This window comes from Phyllostomus discolor, chromosome 8, assembly GCF_004126475.2.
Source record: "Phyllostomus discolor isolate MPI-MPIP mPhyDis1 chromosome 8, mPhyDis1.pri.v3, whole genome shotgun sequence".
NCBI lineage: Eukaryota > Metazoa > Chordata > Mammalia > Chiroptera > Phyllostomidae > Phyllostomus > Phyllostomus discolor.
In genome coordinates, this window is record NC_040910.2 from 70337964 (window position 1) to 70361256 (window position 23293).

At 45.3% G+C, this 23293-nt stretch overlaps 2 protein-coding genes and 1 long non-coding RNA gene across 6 annotated transcripts in view; 1 reads left to right on the plus strand and 2 right to left on the minus strand.

Moving 5' to 3' along the window:
* Positions 1–3409, plus strand: part of MYH10 (myosin heavy chain 10) — a 146299-nt gene extending 142890 nt beyond the window's left edge. Inside the window, 2 exon segments of the mRNA XM_036033012.1 lie at positions 759–931; positions 1767–3409. Of these exon segments, the coding sequence (XP_035888905.1) occupies positions 759–931; positions 1767–1911 (318 nt within the window). The 3' untranslated portion in view covers positions 1912–3409.
* LOC118502093 lies at positions 3113–8529 on the minus strand. The gene is made up of 2 exons (XR_004904768.1): positions 7560–8529; positions 3113–5856 (listed from the first exon to the last, which is right to left on the minus strand). It is a non-coding gene; the product is annotated as an uncharacterized LOC118502093 (long non-coding RNA).
* Positions 8530–9676: 1147 nt separating this feature from the next.
* The window catches only part of NDEL1 (nudE neurodevelopment protein 1 like 1), a 56209-nt gene continuing 42592 nt past the window's right edge, over positions 9677–23293 (minus strand). For 3 of the 4 annotated variants that reach the window (XM_028534285.2, XM_028534284.2, XM_036033013.1), the window contains exons 7-9: positions 21691–21782; positions 17655–17806; positions 9677–10870 (exon numbers count right to left, since the gene is read on the minus strand). In XM_028534285.2, coding sequence (XP_028390086.1) covers positions 10777–10870; positions 17655–17806; positions 21691–21782 — 338 coding nt within the window. In that variant the 3' untranslated portion in view covers positions 9677–10776. Of the gene's footprint in view, positions 10871–13972; positions 14008–17654; positions 17807–21690; positions 21783–23293 lie in introns of all 4 variants that reach the window. The other variant, XM_036033015.1, reaches the window with a different exon arrangement.

A 23293-nucleotide genomic window follows, 5' to 3' on the forward strand; every position in this document is an offset into this window, starting at 1 on the left:
TTAAGTGTCAAGAGAATGTTCTAATGCCCTAGCCAGGTAGCTCAGTTGGTTAGAGCATCCTCCAGAGGGTTGGGTTCGATCCCTGGTCAGGGCACATACAAGAAATACAGAAGCAACCAATGTATGCATAAATAACAACAAAATCAATTTCTTTTTCTCCCTCCCTCCCTTTCTAAAATCAATCATTTTAAAAAGAGTATTTTAATAAGACGTGGCCAGGTCTGCATAGATGACAGCCTAGGTAGCTGAGGTGGATGGAGCTGAGGATTCCGCTGCCTTTGGCCCAAACCCTTTTCTTCCTCTGCTCCAGTCAGGCACCCAGCCCCCCCTTCCTCCCCCACCCTCGGAGCCGAACAGCACCAAGGGCAGTTCTGGGGGAGCAGGCACGAGCTGGGCCTGCAGGAGTGCATGTCAGGTCAGGTCCTCAGAGTGCCACTGCACTCAGGTCACGGCACACTGTCCGAGACCCCCACGCTGAAAGGCATCCTCTCCTGGGGCTGGAGGCTGACGCACTGCTGGCTCTTCTGTGTTTGCAGGAATAGCAATTCCCTTTCACGGTCCATAGGTCACTCATGAAAAATCTCAAAAGGGTGAAAACAGGGTCTTGAGTTTCCTCTGTAGACACTCACTTTGCTGAGGATAGCAGGGCAATCCAGTCTGAGCGCTCTCGCGTGGCTGGCGGGGCAGGAAGCTGTGCTGACACACGCAGGATGCGGTGATCCAGTCGGGTGTGACTTGACTCGTGTGACTCCCCCAAGATGGAGAAGGCCAATGCCCGGATGAAGCAGCTCAAACGGCAGCTGGAGGAAGCAGAAGAAGAAGCTACCCGTGCCAATGCATCTCGGCGTAAACTCCAGCGGGAACTGGATGATGCCACGGAGGCCAACGAGGGTCTGAGCCGCGAGGTCAGCACGCTGAAGAACCGGCTGAGGTGAGAGGCCTGGGGGAGCCTGTGCCCTAGGCTGGCCCAGACAGCCAGGCCTGGGGCTCCGGCTTTGTCTTTTTTGAGGTGCTTTACTTAGGCTCCTGTAGAGTTACTTGTTCTCGCTCTTAAATCACCTCCCCTTTCCATTCAGGATTTCTGACCCTCGGTAGTCTTCAAGGAGAAGAGAAACAGCTTCCCATCCCCCCTTTTTTTGCCATTTACTAGTGGACCATAGAAATACACGACACAGAGCTTGAGAGCCGGTCCAGGTGTCCGTCCATGTTCAACAGCTGTAGTGAGGAAAGGTCCCAGCCTCACCGCCACACTGGGTTCGGTGCGCACCAGGGAGATGGAGTGCTGAACTGCTTTCTCCCCCAGAGAAAGGTTAGCGCAGGTGCCGACACACTGGCCCACGGCCGAACTCTGACCTGCCCAGCTTCTGTATAGCCAGTGAGCTGAGGGTGGTTTTTACATTTATAAAGGGTTCGGGGTGTGGGGGGGGAGAAAGTGCAATGAAGACCTTATTTGGCCCACAAAGCGTAAATAATATTTACTATCTGCCCTTTTCAGAAACATGGCCACTGGTCAGCAGGTGGAGCTTTGCCATAAGCCTCCTGCTGTCCTGCTTGGTGCCCGCCGTGTGGCGGCCAGGATACTTATCCACGGGTGTGGCTGCAGGAGAGGTGGAAACCCCAGGGCCTGTCCTCACCCTGCCCACCCACCCCGGGTTGTGTGTTCTGAGGAAGGGGTGGAAGTTGGACGTCACCAGGTGACTGAACAACTCGACAGCCACATGTCCTTGTGTATTCACCCACACATGTCTACTTTCCCTTCCCTCCAGGCGAGGCGGCCCGATCAGCTTCTCTTCGAGCCGATCTGGCCGGCGCCAGCTGCACATCGAAGGGGCTTCCCTGGAGCTGTCAGATGATGACACCGAAAGTAAGACCAGTGACGTCAATGAGACGCAGCCGCCACAGTCAGAGTAGCCACCACAGGAAGCCAGCGGAGGCAGCACAGTGGGACACGAAGGAACTCCCCCGCGCCAGCCTGCCTTGGGCCGCCTACAGACTTAGGAAACTGGCAAGCTCCGGGGCTCCTTCCTGAAAGATCAACTGTGTCTTAAGGCTTTACAGCCTGCACATACTGTGTCCTGCTTCAGATTAGGTACAATTGCTCCCCTTTTTATATATAAACATACACAAAACATGCACATTTTAAACAGATTGTCTCATCATTGCATCTATTTTCCATATATTCATCAAGAGACCATTTTATAATACATGTTAAGAAGAGAACCCTTTTTCAAACAAACTCCAGACCCTTGTTGCCAGTCGCTGGGTCATTGGGGCAGCCCCGTGGTTGTTGCTCAGTCGCTCTGCATGCTCTGTCCTACAGACAGGTAACTTAGCTCTGTGTTCCTGTGGCCCCGACTCCTCAGCCACATCGAGTCTCTTAGAACATTGTGAAGCCTAAACTGCACTTGTATCTCTCATTTCCTTCGAATAATGATCAACACTATTTCAGTGAGCAAACTGTGAAAGGGGCTTTGGAAAGATTAGGAGGGGTGGGTTGGATTGGGGGGCGCAGCATTCATTTGGGGTTCCCATCTCCGGTGGGTTGGTGGTATCCCCACATCTTGTCATGTGAACTGTCCTTGGCCAGGGCCGGTCTGTGCATAGAAAGAACAGTGGCCACCATGCAGCTGCAGCCCCCGGAGGCATCAATTGCGTTGACTTTGGGGCAGTCTCCTGCATCGTCTGGCGTTGTCAGTGTCCTTCCCTCACTTCAGGAACAAGCAGCTGCGGGCTCCTGAGCAGGAGTTAGTGGAAGGCCCTCCCTTGCCAGCCAGACTTTCGTGCTGACCTTGCAAATTCAGCCGCTGCTTTGAGCCCAAAATGGGATTATTGGTTTTGTGTCCGAGACTCGTTCCAAGCTTGTCGATGAGGTTTACAGACCTCAAGAACAGATGCCATCTGCCTGAATGTTGACATGCCAGTGGATGTGAATCCTTTTTCATTTTTCCTTTCCCTTCCCTTCGGACAGTGTTACAGTGAACATTTAGCATTTTTGGTTGATAGTTAAGCAAACTGACATTACAGAAAGTGCCTTAGACACTACAGTACTAAGACAATGTTAAATATATTATTTGCCTCTGTAACAATTTAATGTATTAAGTTTTGACTGTGCTTCATATCATGTACCTCTCTAGTCAAAGTGGTATTATAAACATTCGGTGACAATGAATCAGTGTTAAATATAAATCCCTGATCCTCTGCAACGTGCTTGAAAACACAAACCTTTTGGGTTAAAAGCTTTAACATCATTAGGAAGAATTTATCATGTGGGTTTGGAATCTTTGATTTTACCCCTTTATGAATTGTACTGGCTGTTGACCACCAGACACCTGACTGCAAATATCTTTTCTTGTATTCCCATATTTCTAGACAATGATTTTTGTAAGACAATAAATTTATTCATTATAGATATTTACGCCTGCTCTATTTACTTGGAGGAAAAAGCACCCGTTAAGAATAAACAGACCTCAATAAACAAGAATAAACGTGAACGTGGAATGTTTTCTCACCTTCTGTTCTCATTTCCCCTCTATGATCCGATGGGAGGTTGGGAGTTACACAGACTTAAAATGCTGACTGCCAGGCCCACTTTTTCTGAGGGCCCTGCACTCCCCAAAAAGCATCAGATGACAGGCTAATTCTCCGGGCAGTCTTGGCTACAAGTCTTATCTCACCAGCGGCCTCTCTGTGTGAAGATGCACTGGGAAGGAAAGGGCCACGGGGGCTGGAGACCCGACTGTTAATAGAAAAGGGGGCCTTTGGGGGCTGCAGGTGCAGCCTTGCAGGGGGGTTCAGTTGCTGTTTACTGGATGAGTATTTTAAGAGATCTGAGACGTTTCAGACTGCAATTCCAGGCAGTATACACACTGAAAATGATTTTGGGAGGATTCAGTGATAAGACCCAAGGGCAGCCTCATGAGTGTGGGCCAATTAGGATGGGCCTGAGCAGTAACTAAGGGAGCACAAAACCACAGAGAAAATGCTGGATTTTTTAGTTACGCCATAATATTCTGAGGCTGATTCTGGTGGTATAAGGTATATATCCAGGCTTCTTGGCAGTGGTGGGAATGTAAAAACATGGGCAAAATTACTCCATTTCTCCCATGTCACTACCAAGGGGGAAAAGGGTGAGTTGCTGTTACCATGTTTCATGATGTGTTCTCATCCTTAAATTCAGGATCTCAGTCCAGGTGTTTGTGGAATTCAGAGGCTGGTATTTTTCAAAAAGGAAGAATGCTTCCCCACTTGGCTGGTTTAACTGGTGTTAAAGTCACTGGTTTCCAGCTACCCGGCCCATAAGGAGAAGCACACCATCTGCATGGACCGATTTCAGTTCCCGACTCCAGAAATGCCAACTAGAAGGAAGCTCACTCTTTGCCAAACCACTGTTTCGCAGTCTAAAGGAAGGGAGCTCATAAAGCCTCTGCTGGGCATTCAAAGCACAAGGAAGACAGTTCGTGGGAGCCAAGCTATGTGTCAGCCTCAAGCTGGCTGGATTCCACCCAGCAAGAGCGGTTCGTCGTGAGAAGGAATCCAGGCCAGATTGGGAAAGCCTTAACATTTTGCTAAGATAAAGTTCACATGCAGTGAGATGGGGGTTTTAACGTGGAGCTTTCATGCTAATGAATGCCCTGCCTGCCCTTGCCACATCAGGGTGCTTCCTTTTTAATGCATACACTCCAGGGGATTACTTTAAATTGCTTGGGTAGGGGTAACACAACTAGTGTTCCTAGTCTGACCCACCCGAGGGTATAATTCTGACATCAGAAAGACTCTAGAACCCTGTCACACTTCCTTTCTGTCACCAAGTTTCCCATCCCTGAAAACTTAAGCTAAAATGAAGTGGAGCCAGAAGACCAAATTGTAACTTGTTTTCACAGCCAGCCATCCCTGCGGCTCTGCCTGTGACTGACCCGTGGCCCTGGATGCCAATGTTGCCAGAACAACACTGGGGAAGAGGAGAGCTCAAAGTTGTCAAGGGAGCACCACTTCCTGTCCCATCCTGACCCCCCCCTAAAAAATAAACCAAGCCAGAACAGGCCATTGGCTCGAATCTAGAAAGTGGATTCCCTCCTCCCACAAGTCCCAAGCAAGAGTGAGTGAAGCCTGTGACTGAGACCCAAGGTGAGTTCCTGTACACAAACGGTTCCTAGTCATTCTGCGACGTCACAACACCGAATTCTGAGCGTTTGCTAGAATGCCATTTCCTGTGCCAGCTGTCAGGACCAGCCAGGCAGGGCAGTCCCCTTCCTTGTGTAGCCTCGTACCGTTTGGGAATCTAGCAAATCATGTGAAGCGTTCATACGATGGTCAGAAATCTCATAGGAAACTATCAATAAGGGTATATTGGCATGAGGTCAGTTTCCAAAGACAATGTTAACTGTAATTACTGTACGTGTGTATAACATACAAAAAGTGTGACCATGTCCCTCAACCCTTACCAAGACTAGAAATTCATGTTTGATTCATTACAACACTGAGGTCTTTATTTTTTCAACAAAGCCCAATAATGGACTTCCTCCCTACTGACTGGATGTCATGAAGCTTCATTCAAGAAGTAAAGCAACATAATCTATTCGAAGTCTGACAAGCATCCAAGCACAGCACTGCCTCCTTCCAAGTACTGCGGAGCTTCTAAGACACCCACATCCTCTCAGGTGTGAACTCCTGCGTCTCACAATGACGGCCGGTAGGTGGCAGCTGCGATAGGGCCGTCAGGGTAAGGTCAGCAGAGCCCAGCATCAGATCTCACAGAATGGGTATCTGCAGCTTAGAAGACAATTCTGGAGCCATCAACAGAATGTGCTTTTCAGAAAAGCTGCGTCACCAGCGCTCACCAAGGCTCAGAGGACAACACTGCTTGGGAAAGCATGGACAAGGACAATTCTAGGTCAAAATGTGGTTCAGAACATTGGAATCACACATCAAGTTTTAGGAACGTCTCATTTTCCTTTTTGTACAAATTTTGTATGAATTAAGGGTGGTATGATGAAAATCTGTCTGAAGTCTAAAAGAGTTCTTTCAGTAAATATAAAAAGTCAAAATAAGCACACTTTTTCTAATTGGCACATTTTTCTTAATGGTTCACAAAATGAATGTGTACCTTACGACTACTGGTGTTTGAGATTCTATGAAATGCAGTGCTCTCTTCACTAGGCTGGTGCTGGTGCTGGGGTGGAGCCTGGGGGCTATCTGATGTTTAAAATTCCCTGCGCTGCTCACCCAGCAGTCAGGGAGCCTCTGCTCTGAGCTACTTGCTCAAATCTGAGAACCTCTCAGCACAGGTCTTCAGGCCAATTTAGGTAATGAAAGAAAATCAGTCCCATTCAATTTTTTAAATGAATTTTGGCAACTTAAAAAAAAATTAGAACCCTAAAGAAGTAAACCATTTGCATCATTTGAATTTCACTTCTGATTCCTTTTGTAAAGCTGTAATTAGCAAGCCCACTTGGTTCCTGTCCTTTTCCCACCGGTCGCCTCCGTCGCTGGCCGCCGCACGTGTGTACTTCGGGTTCAGTGGCTCTGCAGGGCCCGCACAGCTGCTCAAGTCTCCCTGACCACTCCCCATCGTCCGACAATTACGTCATCACTACTGAGCTAACTGATTTTATTTGTTCTTACTGCTGTGGGATATTATCTCAAAAATGGAAAGACGAGTTTTTATAGCTTATGTTACACTGATTCAAGACTTACACAGACTAATTTAGTGATACCAATAATGTAAAGGTGTACCAATGCCCCTAAATTCTAGGTGACAATGGGATTTTTCCTAGTTAAAATAATCCCATTTTTCAAACAAACAAAAAAGCAGCGTGTCTCCATCCCACCATCTCCTGATCTACTGACAGGGAGCAGCAGGGCTCTGAGCCAGTCTGGACACCCACTCTGCCTGTGCCAGACCGCTGACCGCCTGGGCCTGCTGCCCCAGCACCGCCCAGGCCTCTGCCAGCACCGCCCAGGCCTCCACCAGCACCACCAGGGCCTCCACCAGCAAACCGCGATCCAGGCAGGATCTCTGCATTTTAGTGGCACGGCAAACTTGATACCTGATTACAAACATCCCAAAGTAAACAAGTTAAATTTCTGTTCAGTTTGCATGTTTCCCTTGGCGAAGGCCTCCGTCTGTTATGTTAGGAAACTCCTGTGGGTGCGGACCGACACTGTGACTCCAAACTGTAGCCCACACGGCACAAACCCACAGGGTCCCAAAACCATTCCTGTAAGCTCCGTTCTGTTTCCACATTTGCCTCTTCATGTGTGCTACCTTATGAAGGAAGTCTGTTAAATTAACACCTACTCAAGATTATTACTTTTCCTTAACACCTAAAAAAAGGGCTAATGTATTCCCGTAGATTCTATTTTTAGTACTCATAAGAACAGTTTTCAGGTAACAGGCTTTAAATCATCTTATCCTGCTCCCATTTTTAGGAATGAATCAAGTAACATCTCAATTTTAAAAGCCCAGCTAGTGTTCTCAATTTGTTTTAACCTTTGGGGCAAATATAGAGAGGAAAACAATCCTTGGAATAAACACTGGATTGAGGAAAATGTTCACCTACCTCAGCATTTTGTAGGCAAATGGAGAAAACAGTCGACTGCCTGGACCCACCCCTTTCTGGGCTTATTCCTACCTGAAGCCAGACTGGCGGTGTGGGCCGGGCAGGGCAAGCTAGGGCTACTCCCAAGGCTGTGGCTCCACCCCAGGCCACCTCCCCTTCCCCAGAGGTACCTGCTTCCACCTTGGCTCTCGGATGCTAATGGCACTTCTGGGACAGCTTCTGAGAGAAGCGCGGTCAACAATCGATGAGCACAGGGCTGGAAGAGGGGTGGATGCACCATCCCTCCTGTTGCAAGGACTATGCCAGCCTCACAGCTCAGCTCCAAGTCAGCTCATCTCCTGAGACACGGGACAGGGTCAAGGCCAGTAAGGCCTCAAGTTTGGACAGGTGGAGAACACAGCAGAAAGAGACACTGAGCTCATTTCCAATCCTGGCTTTTCAATGAACTAGCTGTGTGAGTTCAGGCCAGTCACTTAAACTCTGAGCCCACCTTCCTGTCTATAAAATGAACTAAAACCAGCTCATCCTACTCTCAGGTCACATATACCTAATTCGCATGCGCCTCACTTGTGACTCAACATCCCAGCTTTGGCTTCTGGATCTGAACTGAGTTGGCTGGGTATAATATTGTTTCTACCACCCTGGGCTGAGAGTTTCAATGACAGCCAGGCAAACCTGGGCACTGTGCAGCCCCAGGAAGAGAAAGAACTCAGAGGCAGGTGGCTGGTAGGCAATCTTTAGCTAGATGGGCAAACAGTATGTAGTAGCTTTCATGCCAGGCAGCAAGTGCTTTGCTTGAGCAAGTACAAAGAAGCATCTTGAATCAAATAATCCAAACAGCTGAAAATAGGCCAAAGGAATCAGCCAGCTTCCTCATGAGGTCATAGGCCAAGGGCAGCTGTAGCTATAAAAAAAAAATCAAGGGGAGTCTCCTCCTAAAGGAACTGGAAATAAGCCTAGCAGCACAAGACTGTGCTAGACATGTGCTGTGCATATTCGTGCACCTGGCCCGTGCTCTCCCGGGCCCAAAGCGGCAGTGATGCCCAGTGAACGACGACACGTGGGCCTCTGGGGCCCGGGGCCTGCCCCTCCATCATCTGACTGAACAACAGTTAACAGAACCATCTGGATGAGATGACCCCAGGGGTGTTCAGCTGGAAAGGAACTGAGAAACCACTGGGGAGCCAGGGACAAGGACTCAGGGCTCTGGAACTCATCTCTACTTTAACCAGAGTAGCTCTGCTCATCACGTGGTAGATCTGGGGCACCTGCATAAACAAAGAAGTCTGCTGAATGTTTCAGCTTCTGATCTAATCCAACCCTTCCAATGATTGGGAAAGAAGCGGGAGTTGCTGCCCATCTGGAAGAGGCTTGACGTTTTCAACTGCTCAGCCAGCACAACTGGCTGGACACAGCACACACCCCTGCAACCTCTCTCGGTGAGCCAGCTGACCAGAAAATCTCCAGGAACAACTAATAGAAGATATTTCTGCCCACATATTAACAGACAAAAAAATTTTTAAATGTATCCTACTTAAGGTTTCTTATTCACTTAGGAATTGGATTCACTTCTCATTTATTTATGGTTTTAAAACTACACACTATACTGTTACGCTCTTTGTTATAAGCAATGTCCAGAATCTGATACATCTGTAGACTCCATTTACACATTTCTCAATTCCAGTCACCTTTAGGTCTTGCTACCAAACATCTGGCACCTTCTCTCACTTGCCAACATCAACCTAAGGGAGAAAAGCCCCAACCCAAGTAACCTCTAACCCCAGAACACCAACGCATGTCGTGAAAGGCAGCACAGCTGACGGGCCCACGCCTGGATCCACCCTGGTTATCCTGTGACCTAGCAAACTGCCCCTTCAAAGTCCCGGTCCTTCCTCCCAAGTTTGCGTGAGGGGTCGGGTCGGAGCCGCTCTCAGGCTATGCCTGGAGTCACAGTGAGGAGGAGGAACCGTCAGGAGTCAGCTCTGAGCATCAGACTTCGCCCGAGGCTACGGCCCGCTCACGCGTCCCTTGTCAGAGCAGCAGCGGCAGCTGAACTCGGCTTCATAACCCCGGTTCCCCTCTCGCAGGATGGCAGGAACACAATAAAGCAACCTTGATACTTTTTTGTGTGAAATTTATTTTTTCCACATTAAAAGATTTTTTTTGAGGGGAAATTTCTTCTTCTTTTTTTTTTAACCACATGATGATCCTATACAGCTGCCCAGAGTAGGACACCATCGTAAGTCATTAACATGCCATATGAGTTCTGAATAAATAAAAGCTACAAAGCCCAAGTTATATACAAATATCTTAGGCAATAATGTTTACAAACTTATGTACAATAAAACAAATGTAAACAGTAAACGCAGCATGAGAGCAATCAAAGGACGCACAGGGACAGCCACCCCGTCTGCCCTCCGGAGCCGGCACCAGCCAGCCCCTGGAATCAGGCCACTCACTCCTTCCTACCCACACTAGAGAGGCCCTCAGAAGACAAAACAGAAAAGCTGTGAAGCCGTCACTTAACTGAAGGACAGGAAATGCCACCACCTCCACCCCTGGTCTGAGGCACCCAGAGGAGGAGACAGCACGGAGGCCCAGCCCTGTTTGTGCCCAGGCCTTGGACGCCACTGCTCTGGGGGGCAGGTCTACGGCATGACAACTGCTGAGGTCAAATCAGAAGGTGCAGCAAATGTTCCCTAACTCAATGACCTTCCTGACTCTGCCAGCAACAGGCCCAAATTGTGTGGGGCGGGGCTGGGGGACACATGATCGAGAGCACTGCAGACAGCTCGGGTGGGAGCTCAGGAGGGCGCACATTGACCTGATTTGGGAGAGAACTTCTAAAAGATTTGCAGTGTCCTAAATACAACTAAACCCTATCAGTACTGCAGGGTGGAGGCTGAGGCAGGTGTGATGAACGGGTACTTCTGTATCCGGAGACCAAGTAATACACGCATGTATCACTGTGTGACCCACAAAGTGCAATCATGTGAAACCAACGGCACTACGGCGAGAAGAGAAAATAGCCAGTATTGATATCGCGCAGAGTCCTGGGGCTGGGCAGGGCCCAGCAGCCGCCACCGCACGCAGCCCACCCTCTGCCGGCCCTAGGGAGGCAGACAGAGGGGCGCAGGCCGGGCCCAGGTGCCGAAGGGTGAGGCGTGGGTGTCCTGGGTTGATGGAGGAGGGCAGGAGCCCCCCGGAGGCTGGGCACTCACACGCTGAGAGGCAGCATACCCGGTGCCGACGAGGGGCGTGAGGAGCCCAGACCAGAAGGAGGAGGAGCTGGGTCAAAGCCGTTTACTGCCCTGTGGGGGTGACCAGAGCAGAGAAGGGAAGGGGGAAGAGAGAGAGAGACTGTCATTTAAAAATCACTTGACACGCAGCAAGAAATTCATTTGCTCTCTAACACTGTTTCTCTCCCTGGCCCCCAGGAGAATCCTGACGGCCTGAGGGAAGAGTGGCTGCTGAGGAAGCCTCAGTGGGTCAGAGACTTGAGGACTCAGTGGTTGTCCTCGGGGAACAACGGGACTATGGGCTCCGTTCTCGGCAACTCCTCGCTGCCCACTGCAGCCACAACCCTGACTTCCCCCGCAGAACGGGTCTAAATGTCCGCCGGTGGGGAACTAGCTCAATCAATAATGGTACGACTACATGATTAAATAGGATACAATCATTAAAAACACATTCCAGAGTTCTTCAATAGCATGGAAAAATATTCAGAATGTAATTAATGGTAGGTAGAAAAAGGTTACCAAACTGTCTGTGTTCAATGAGGTGAAGAAAAAAACGTAAGTAGCATATATTCCAGATTCCAGACTACAGACAGGCACTGCTATCTATGTAGCTGGGTCTAGAACGTGTGGGAACCCTCACATATACATACGCACACACATATATGTACATAAAGCCATATATATTGTAGAAGGAAAATTTAACAGTTACTTTTCCTCCCTCTGAGGTTGGGGGTAAATTTTGTTTACTACTTTATACTTTTTTATCATTTTCCAAATCTCCTATAACATACATAAATATCTTAATGAAGGGGGAAATGTAACTTTTTTTATGTTGTTAAGCAAGCAAAGCCGGATGGTAGGCTTCTCTGGTGACTGGTGAGCAGCCAGCCCAAGGAGGACCCAGCCACCCAGCCCCGAGAGGCAGAGCGCCCCAGCCCGCGCCCCAGCCCCAGCTCCAGCCGCCTGGCAGCCCAGCCATGGAAGCAGGGAGGGAGCGAGGGCAAGGCCTGGACCCTCTCTCAGGAAGCCACTCCTGCCTTCCCATCCTGAAAAACTTCCTAGGAAATGCTGTCCCACCAGCAGCTGGGGCAACGCACACAACTGCAAAGGGCCACACTGCACCACACCTGCGCACCACTGTCCCCCAGCCACTCCTCAGAGGGGTCTAGAGAGTTGAATACAGACTCATGGAGAGAGTTTCTCTTACCAAAAATGCACACACTTTTCCCCACAAAGGCTAACTTCTGTACACTGAGAGGTGAGTGTAATCTCACAGAGAAACAGGCATGCAAGGAGTTCGACTACTCTGAAGAAACAGTTTCTGAAGAAACTAACCTCAGAGGATGGACTTCGAGTTTGAAACAAGCCTCCCACACACAGGCCAAGAGCAACAGGAGGGACTCTGACAGGTAACTTCTCCCTGCCGTACACCGTCCTGCCCCAGTGATGCACAGCCAGGGTTTCCCCTTTTCTTCATGGGGCTGGGGAGGTCGGATACTTGATCCTCATCGCATCTGAAAACTTTAAAGCACCCCTCCCTACACTCCCAAGGCTTATATCTGTGCCTCCTCTGGCTCCTCATGCAGGTTTAGGACTGAGAGTCAGCTTTTTCAAGTTACGCAGACATTCAGGGAACGTGAAGTTCATCCCCATTGTTGTACTGCTAAGAAAAACCAAAGCAGGAGAAGATCCAGCCATTCACCTGAGTTTGCCTGGGAGCCCACCAATGGGAAGCAGGGCTCATGACCTGCCTCCAGATGTCCAGGCCATCATCCTTTCCCGGGACCCTCCTGGCCCGAGGACACCTGACAGCCCTCGGTGAGCAGGCACTCGGGTGCCCCCAGTGCAGGTCAGCTCCACTGGGAAAGAGAAGCAGTGCGATCGGAACACAGAGGGGAAACAAGAAACCAGGAAAGCCCTTTCTCTGTATGAGTGCAAATGGAAGTTCTGGTTTGCAGGTTGGGTAGAATAGAGAGAGAGAGTAACAATCTGCTAGGTCACACCCAGCATTTCTTTTGAGTCAAGAAGTGGGAAGTAAGAGACTCAAAGGAGGAGAAAGCTGACCGCAGAGGTAGGACTGTCAGTCTGGTGATGTACCTTCAGGGAACTAACTGCTAAGTTATGAAATGGGAGAGAAAACACCTCCACACTGACCACACAGCAAGAGGGACGGGAGACGTCCCAGTGAACTACACAGGAACGGATAGAAAGAGAACAGGCAGGGATGGAGATAAAGATCTGGGAATCATCTATGCAAAAAGGGCATGTTTCAAAAACTATGAAATTCTGTGGTCTTTTCACTTAAATCTAGTTAAAGCATCTGAAAAATAGAGACTCCAGCTGAGAAAAGAAACTAAGGGCAGCTGGAAAATAGCAACAGAAGTAGTAAAAATGGGGAAAGAACCAAGGCTCATGTAGTAGCTAGTCAGGACAACACATCGAACACAACAGAGATAAAGTACGGACACGGAATCCACCAAAGCAGCAAGGTGGAGCACACCTGAGGAGGCAGTAGAGCTAAGCACGAGGGGGTGGGAGCCAACTCAGGAGAACAGGCGGACCACTCCGCACCCTAGGCTCCCTCTTTAGATGGGTGAATGGAAGACAGCACGCTCCAGCCAGCTGCCGTGCCCACCCCAGACTCTACAAACTGAAATGCACCTTCCTGAAAACTGAAAAGGAAGGCATCTACCATTCCAATGCACTCTGGGAAACAAGAGTGACTGCAGAGGGGAGAGACCCCACACAGCAAGGCTCCATAACCATTAGCTCCTGCTTTGAAATAACAAGACACACCAAGTAACAGGAAGCGCCCCAGTTCCATGAAGACAGTCAAATGTGGTCCCAGGGCCTGCCAGTGAGCCCGACCCCCAGCCCCTGACCCCCAGCCTCACCACCACAGCACCTGACCACACACCAAGAGCGCCATCAGGCCTGCTGCGCACGAGTGCCCCAGAACCTCCATGACCGATGAGTTTGTTTTGTGCAGCTGAACCAATAGTAACTATATACAGTCAAGTCAAACAGGAACTTGAAAGCTCACATATGGGCTGTAAGTTGGTTACAGCAGAGTCAGCCCCATGCAGTTAGTAAAACCGGTCTGTTAATGTGTCTTCCACCACACACCATGATTGAAAAAGAACGAAAAAGAGCACAGCAAACAAATTCAGTTACCCATGAACAATGTGGGAAATATGACTTTTTCTTGCCTAATAAAAAAAAAAGGAAAAAACATTAAACAGCAATACAAATACTATTTTCACAACATGTCCTAAAATTAGTGTATGCCCACCTACCCTCACACAGCCCCCCAAAAATCTAACTGGTTTACAAAATTAGGGTAAGTGATACATAAGGAACCAAATACAAGCTATGGAGAAAAAAAGAATGTTTTGGAGAAAAATAAAGTGCCCACACCACATAAGAATTTGTGTCCTGCAGCCCTGGCTGGCGTAGCTCAGTGGATTGAGCGCAGGCTGGGAACTAAAGTGTCCCAGGTTCAATTCCCAGCCAGGGTACATTCCTGGGTTGCAGGCCATTACCCCCAGCAACCGCACATTGGTGTTTCTCTCTCTTTCTCTCCCTCTCTCTCTCTCTCTCTCTCTCCCTCTCCCTCTCCCCCTCTCCCTCTCCCTCTCTCTCTCTCCCCCGCTTCCCTCCCTAAAAATGGATGAATAAAATCTTAAAAAAAAAAATCTGTTGAATTGTCTTAAAAAATATATTAAAAAAAAGAATTTGTGTCCTGCCAGGTGAGTGACATTAAGGGCTGTGAGTCGCTGGAAGAAACAGCAACACCTGGGAGGGAGGCCCAGCCAGTCGCATTTTAGGAACTCGCAGAGGTGACCACACACTAGATAAAATCCTAATGATTCCAAGAAGCCTTCACATAACCAGAACTCACAGATATTTTCAAATCCCATAAAAATATGTAATAATAAGGTTTTTAATTCAGTAAGGTGTCACTGCACCTGCAGATCTGGAGGAAGGTGGGAGGCGGGGTATGTATGTCTATTCCCACGCATGCACACACACACAAACTGGCTTTGAGTCACCTTGCCCCAAACGACACCCCTGAGTCTCCAGGGGGCTAGGAAAACTGGTGGCATGCCACAGACACGCTCCTTGGGAGTGAGAGCGCGGGCAGGCACGTTCTAGAGCCACGGACTTTAAAATGAAGGTTTTTCCTCATACTGAAACTAGAGGCCACACACAGTCTAAGAACTGGCATTTCTTCTTTTAAACTGACAGATTTAATAATGGAGCTGGGAGATGGAATGTTCCCCCTTCCTTTTGAGGCTGGCTGGTAAAAGCCACCATGGTTTTTATCTAGTCAATAGGTCTACAGGAAGAAGGGCCCAAGGTAAAAAGCCAGGCAGGCCAGAAAGCAAGCAGAATCAAAGTAAAGCAATGAGGAAGTAAGAACACAGCAAAACCTATAAAAGAGAACTGTTACCCTCAGGAATATGGCAATTAGACAAATGCAGCTAAAGCAATAGGTTAATATTTGAGTGTGCATATACAATCCATTTATCATGTAAACTAAACACCTGAGCAAAGACCAGCCCACAAAAGCATATTTAATTCCTAATAGAAATAATACAGTTAAAAATCTGTACTATTTAAACCAAAACTAAATATCATCTATAACTTTCCATCAGGAAGTATATTTCCAGGTGCAGTTTAGGCAATAAAGCCCACGCCCACATCTAGGCGCTTCTCAGGGGATGGAAGCACTCCGCGACAGTGCCCAAGGCTCACGCCTGGTTCCAGGTTACTCTGAATCCCACAGAGGACTGGGCTCACCTCTGGGCAGTCACTGCTCTGGTGCCCTACATCAGGGGTCAAGCAGAAGCCAGTCTCTCATGAAGACAGGAGCAGTGAGCCTGACTGACAATATTATCCCTCCTTCATCAGGACTATTCTAAAGACTTGCTACATGCAAAGCCATCTGCCCAACCAATCCATTTCTGGTCCATACCTATTCTCACATCATAAGGTGCCCAAGGCAAGAAATTGGATTCCAGATAGAAACTAGTAACTACTCTATTGGAGGTCATTACATGTTGCAGAAAAAAGAATTAGGTACTGTTTCTAACACTCAGGAAGACTACCCTTAAACTTTCCTTTCCGTATTGTTTGCAGTCAATGGTAGTTTTAGTGCCAAATACCTGTTTATTCCCTTTACTATTATAGTATAAAAATGAGCATCCCTCAAGGTTGCCTAAAACTCCTGAATCTAAATCTGAGCAAAATTAATTTTATACTTACTCCCCCTGAGGGAATCCCAATGGTCAGAATAAAGTTCTGATTTATATATTGATGTTTTAAAATGTGCTCCTTAATGAAATATGTATACTTCAAGGTTGAATTATCTAAAGGAAGAGAAGCCAGAACACTCCACTCCACAAAAACAGACACAGGAAGTTTTTGAGAGTTGACTGGGTACCAAATCAGGTCCTCCATAAATATGCCACAGTTTTTTGAGGAAAGCAGGACATACGAGCTCCTTTAAGAAACTGTGACAATTTCTAGCGTTGTGTCTAGCGTTGCTTTCACAGAACAAGAATGAGCAGCTTCTACGACTCTAAACAGAGACAAGGGCCCAGAGTCCCGGTGCCTCAGGCGCTGTCCTAGTAACAGCCGCCTTCAGTAACGTGGTCAGCATCCCCAGGCCACAGGTCTAACCAGTTACCTGAGTTAAGGCACATCCATAAAGGAGTATAACCATGCAATGTTTTGTTTTGTTTTTAATTGAGGTAGGACGATATCTACTGACATAAAAAGATACTGGCAATATAAATCATGATAGGCATGTTGTGGAACAATATCTGAAGTATAATCCCATAAATTTTTACAAGAGTAAAGAAGATCCATAAAAATATGATTTTACATGCTTAGAAATAACCATAAGGATACAAAAAGTGTGAAAACAAAAAACATTTGTTATTTCATATACTCCTGCTGAAACCAACTAAAATTTGTTTGTATTAAGAATATATCATTGCCAGCCCTGGCTGGTGTAGCTAAGTGGATTGAGCACAGGCCTGTGAACCAAAGCATCGCTGGTTTGATTCCCAGTTAGGGCACATGCCTGGGTTGCAGGCAATATTCCCAATATGGGGTATGCTAGAGGTAACCACACACTGATGTTTCACTCCCTCTCTTTCTCCCTCCCTTCCCCATCTCTCTAAAATAAATAAATAAAATCTTTAAAAAAAGAATATATCACTGCTTCAATCTTAGGACACATTTTTAACATCTCAATTCCTCAAAAACCACCTTTACATCATGTAAAAGTTGTATCTTCTACACTATACTTGATCCAGTGGTCTTATATTTTTCTAAAATCTTCAGACGGAAGGTTTGTTGCAGGTTTGCACATATACATAACTACAGTGTTTTCTTCTACCCTTAACAAACATAGGGAGGCAAAAGTAGGTTTACAGTTGTAGGTGAAAAACAGTTTATTCTTGAATTATTCATTATTGTATTGTTTTCCACACATACAAACAACTATAAACCTACTTTTGCCCCACCCTGTATTTGCTAGGAACATCTACTAAGCACCTTGAGAACAAGGACTGTGGCAAAAGCATCTGTAAGCCCCAGAGCCCACACTGCTACCTTTTAAGAGTCTGCTTCCTAGTACAGAAGTTTCCGAGTCAGGGTTACCAGGGCAACAGGCTCCATGGGGACTAGAGGACAACAGATTCCCTGTCCCCTGAGACTTGAATGATAACAGGCTTCAGGTAAATTTATCAAACTGTGTTTACCTTTTCAAAGATTGAACAAGCTCACTTAATAAATGTGTAACTTTACCACTCAAAAAAAAAGATTTAAAATTCCCAAGACTTACCCTTTGTCGAAGAAAGACGTATGCCCTGATCTAGAGAACTTTGTGCCGTTGCTATTCATCACCCCACAGTTAACATTCCCTGACATATAGGATTTTCGTGATGCTTGGTCCTTTGCAAAATTCCTGCAAGCTGCTAATTTGGATTCTAAAGCCTACAGAGGGAACAAGGAATGATTTGGTTGTCAAAACAGTATCTGCATATAAAAATACGCATTTCAAACCATTTCTATTTCAAGACTCAAACCTTACTCTCTCAGTTGATAATGGTGGCTACTTAAGCCAGAATCAGTCACCTTTCTAGTAGGAAAAGGAAATATTTATGCTGACTCCCTTTCTAATGAGCTCAGAATAGTTTACTTATTCTTATTCTTCTCTGTATTACTGAGGGACACAAATATAACCCTCGCTCATACAAGAAAACTGCGGCATAAGCAGGCAGAGACGGACCCCAGGTCTCCTGACCCCATCCATGGTGCCTTTCCGAGTTGCACATTGTTCTGTTAGTTGGCTAGTTGGGGTAGGGTGCAGGGTGAGCGTGGGTGTGGAAGGGGGCTGTTTGGCGAGCAAACACTAAAAAGAATGCCAAAATATCATTTGAGAATTCTTTAAAGCAGGCAATTCTTCCTATAGCATTTCAGGTTAGTTATTTCTAATGCATTTGAATGGATAAGAGCATTTACAATACCTCATGTGAAGTTAAGAGTTATTCTATTTCTTAGAACACAGTATAATGTCTAACTGATACCCATTGTCTACAATTAAATAATTCACCTGAAAATGACACCAGGCCTTTAGCACTTACCTCTAAATTGGGTGCCCTTCTTAGCACCTGTCACCACAACACCTGGCCAGTGCCAGGCTCTACACACAGATGACACGAAGAAGACAGGAGTACCTCATCTATTCCATCACACACAGATACCACCAACTTCCCCTTTCCCATAAACAAACTCAAGCTCCTCTCCCTGCCCAAAAAAAAAAAAAAAGGCAAAAAATAGCCCATTTCTATTATCTGTGATACCAAGGGATTAGGAGTAAGATTTAAATAAGCATTATTTCAGCAACTTGTTATATGAACACATACACAGTAAAAATTGAGAGCCATAAATATCCTATGCTCTCAGGACACTCATTCATTCAAACACATGCTGAGCATCACTTATGTAGCTGGCACACGCTGCATCTGAGACGTCCAAACACAAGTACTGGGTCTGGCCCTCAAGAGAAAAAAGTGGTACAGAAATCAAGGTTTAGAAGATATCTGCACCAGGTAGTAGGCAAAATCACAGTTGCAAATAAGACGATGAGGAAATCAAAGACAGAACTCGGAATAAAATCAATAATGAAAGGACAGGCAGATTAAGACCCAACGAGATGGCAGAGGAACGGGCAGGAAGCAGACATGACACAGCATCAGAGGAGCAGAGGAAAGAAAGCATCCCCCACCCCACCCCAAAAAACTGGTGTTGAGTATTTCAAATACAATCGGGACAAAACAGCATCCATTGTGTCTGAGAGCACCAAGATCATCAATGAGCAACTTGAGTGGGGAGAGCAGGGACAGAGCCCAGACGAGGAGGTCTGGGGAAGAGTGCATGCTGTCACCAATGCTCACAATAAATGGAAATGCACTTTCAAAAAGCTTGGCTAGCAAAGGAAGAAAGGAAACAGGATGATGGCCAAAGAGAGATGGAGGGTAAAAGGAAAGAAGAGCTGCTTTTACTTTTGCTTTCTAAGATAAAAAAGTACATAATATGTACTACAGAAATATCACACACAAATCTTAACATACATGGAGTAAAAAGCTAAAGGTCCAGGAGACACAAAAATGAGAAGTCTGGAAGGAATGGGATCCAAAGCACAAAAGGAAAAAATTAGCCATGGGCAGGAATGACATTTTTACCACTGAATAAAAAGGAAGAATAGCTACAGAGGTAATAAATAATAGGAGAATAATAAAAAAAGGAAAAAAAACAAAACTTTAAATCAGATGGCCTTGATGCCTCATGGAAGACGGTGCAAAAGTAGGGAAGAGGCTTCTAGGTAGCTCTAGTCAGTGGACAAAGGAGTGCAAAGACGTAGGAAAGCAAATAGTCATAAAAGTATGCAGGAGCTGGAGGGAAGCAGACCAAAGTTTTGATGACATCTTAAGACAGGCTGTCAGCTGAATAGGTAAACCATGCAAGAACTCCAAGTTCAACTTTCATGCACCATTTCTGAATAGTTTACTTACGGCACTAAAGCAAAATAAGTTAAGAACAAAGAAAGACGACAACTTGGAGTTCCAGAGTAGTCAGTACCAACCCAAGAATACATGATGAAGAGAAATTCAAAGATGACAGTGGTGCAACAGCCCTATAAGCATATCACAGTTTTCGGCGTACAGTGTGAATAAGAAGCTGGAAGGTATGAGATATTGCAAAGAGTTTATTTTTTCTATCCACAAAAAAATTGAAACACTAGGAAAAAAAGAAAAAGGCATACAAGTCAGCTCTGATACAATACAAAAAACCTGTCATGATTTTGAGTAAATGATAAAGAAGAAAATGATTGAACCATCTGCTGAACAGCACATATAAAATGACCCAAAAGGCCAGCTCCTCCTCTGTGATTATGCAGGAATACATACGTGGGCATAATATTACAGATGCTACTGACTAATTTTCGGTCTTCAGAACCAACCAATGAAGAGTTCAAGAAGGTACAGAGAGAGACACACAGTAAGGAGCTGAGATATAATCTAACAAATTCAAAAACATGTTTTATATTTAAAATTACCAAAGAAAACCCTAATAAGACAAAAAATAAAAAATTGGGAGGATGTGAGTTAAATTCATCTTTTTGCTTAAAATTGATAAGCCAAAACACAGAAAATAAACACATTATTTCAAGCTATAGAAATAAATACTGTGACTCTTACGACAAATGGGACAAAAACTACTCTATGTACTCTATCAGTGACTTGTGCACATTACTCTTTACAGTAACTTTAAAATGTGGTTTCAAGTTAATCTGATGATTAAAAATAATTCTATAAGCCAGAAAAGGTAAACAAGGGACCTGTATCCTGGCCTCTCATTTCTTCTTCATAGAAAGTACAATGCAACTTTTTTCAAAAAGTATCTCACACAAAAAAATAAGTGAAAGGGCACTGGATGGCGGGAAGTTGCAGGGATAGATTATTGAAGAGAGCTTAAAGTCATGAGGAAAATAAAAGGGGAAATGACTAATGCTAACTTTATAGTGGCTTAAATCCAAACAGTTATATTAACATTATTGTTCCCAGTGATCTGGATGAAGGAAAGGAGAAGTCCAATTTCTTGATTGATCCAGAAGGCAGGTCTCCTCCACGGCCAGAAACACCGTGAGCAACACTAACAAAGCGAGCAATCTGCGGGATCACAGATGAACAGGAACAAAGTAAAAGCAAGAGATCGAGAACAAAAACAGAGTACTACTCTCCCGATAAGGTCTAAGAGTATTACACAGACTAAAAAACTGAATAAGCAGAAAAACAAGTTTAATGTTTCAAAAGCCAAACTGCTCTGGAATACAAGTCGGAGTCAAGGAGATGACACTGAAGTTGAGGTGGCCAAGCAGCAGCCAGATGCCGCAAAGAGCAGCAAGTCATGCCACAGGTGGTGCTAAAGGCCTACAGAGAGAAAGGTCAGGGATAACCAGGAGGATGGGAGACAGCAGCAAAGGACAGGATTAGAAGAAGGTATAAGACCTACAGCAGGAAGTAAAAAAATGAAGGACTCTTGGCATTCTAGAAAGAGCCATGGGGGAACATGAAGAATTCCCAGTGGAAACTTAGGAGCTCAGCACGCTGGGCCTTCTGCAGAGATACCTCAAGCTGGAGCCCTGGAGGAGTTTCTGGCCCTGCCTCAGCTGGTCACTGGATGCTTTTGCTTCTCAGTTTAATCACAGCCTTTATGACAGAAAGGCATCCTTTTTTCTTCCCGCCCTTCAAATTAAGAAATAATCCAATACCTTGGCGACTGAAACACCTAGTGATAAATAACTGAATGCTTACCCCTACTTTCCGTAAGAGATCCCCCACAATGTTTAGTGCTGATATCCTAGCTGAAGGAGTTAGTGGACTGGTACCAAAACCGTTTGGTATAGCTAGAGAAAAATAAAACACAGGTGATTATTATACATGCAATTTGGGTTTCGTTGTTATTACAAATAAGCAATATACACTCAATGTCAACACTCAATATAGTATTCCAAACTACAGATAAAATATAACGTGGAGATACCATGTTAAACTATTCTCCAATTGATGGATGTTTAGATTATATACAAGTTTACATCATTATAATGCTAAAAGGATATATAGCCTTAAAACATCCAGACAAATATTTCTAAAGAGATCCCTAAAAATAGGACTGCAGGGTCAGAGGATACAATATGCCTGTTTTGTTCACCCCAACAGATACTGACCGCCAGAATGCTCTCTACAAAGGTTATGTCAGTATCAGCAATTTGTATGATGGTGTTCTCAGTAATACTGGACAATTTTTTTTTTTTTTGCAAAATTTGAGTGTCATTTTGTTTACATTTTTATTTCCTTAATAACTAGTCATTTAAACCTTTTCTGGAAATCATCTGTTTTAACCTTTGCACTTGTTTCTACTGGGTTGTCTTTCCTTGAATCAATTTGCAAGGGCAAAATACATTACAGATATTTCACCCTTTCTCTCATGTATGTATGTATGTTGTATTCTCAGTGAGATGTTTATCTTTAAGCTTTGTGTTTTGGGGAGGAAGCCTCTGGCTCCCTCATTTCAGTATTATAAAAAATGTTCCTCATATTTTTCTCCTAATGGTTTCCTAAATTTTTTTTACACTTAGGTCATTTAACCCATCAAATATTTACATATTTTCCTTCCCAATGGATAGCCGATTATCCAAATACTACTTACTGGAAAAAACGTATCTGAAATGGAACTAAAACCATATACTGAGTTCCCTATGTATTTCAAGTTCCATTAAATTATCAGTCTACCCCACTAGAGAGATGCTGCTTTAGTTATTAGTGTTAAAATAAATTTTGGCGTGTTGAAGGGCAAAGCCTCTTCTCATTATTAACCTATTTTAAACTTTTCCTGGCTATTCTTACACATTTAATTTTCCAGATTAACTTCAAAATCAACCTGACAACTTGAAAAATCCTGTGGATATTTTTATTAAAAATTTAAATGATCTACTGATTTGGAGAGAATGGGTACTGCAACAAAATTAAGTTTTCCCATTCAGAACCATGGCATTTATTCACGCTCTTTGTCCATGACCACGCTTTGTCCATGACCACAGTTTTCAACTGTGCACGTTTCTTCGATTTATTTTTGAGATAATATAGCATAATAGTTAAGAGTTCGAGTGAAAACTGCTAGATACAAATCCATCACTGCCATTTAATAACTATGCAACCTTTGAGTAAGTTACCATGTGTAAAAGAAGCTAATAACTAATTTACCTCATAAAGTTGTGAAGTTTAAATTAGTTAACCTACTTTTAAAATGTTTAGTATAATAAGTATTCAATAAATGTTAGCTATTATTTTTTTATGTTTTCTAGAGAATGCCAGTAGGCACATAAAATGCTTGTGTGGCTGCTGCTGTTGTTTACTG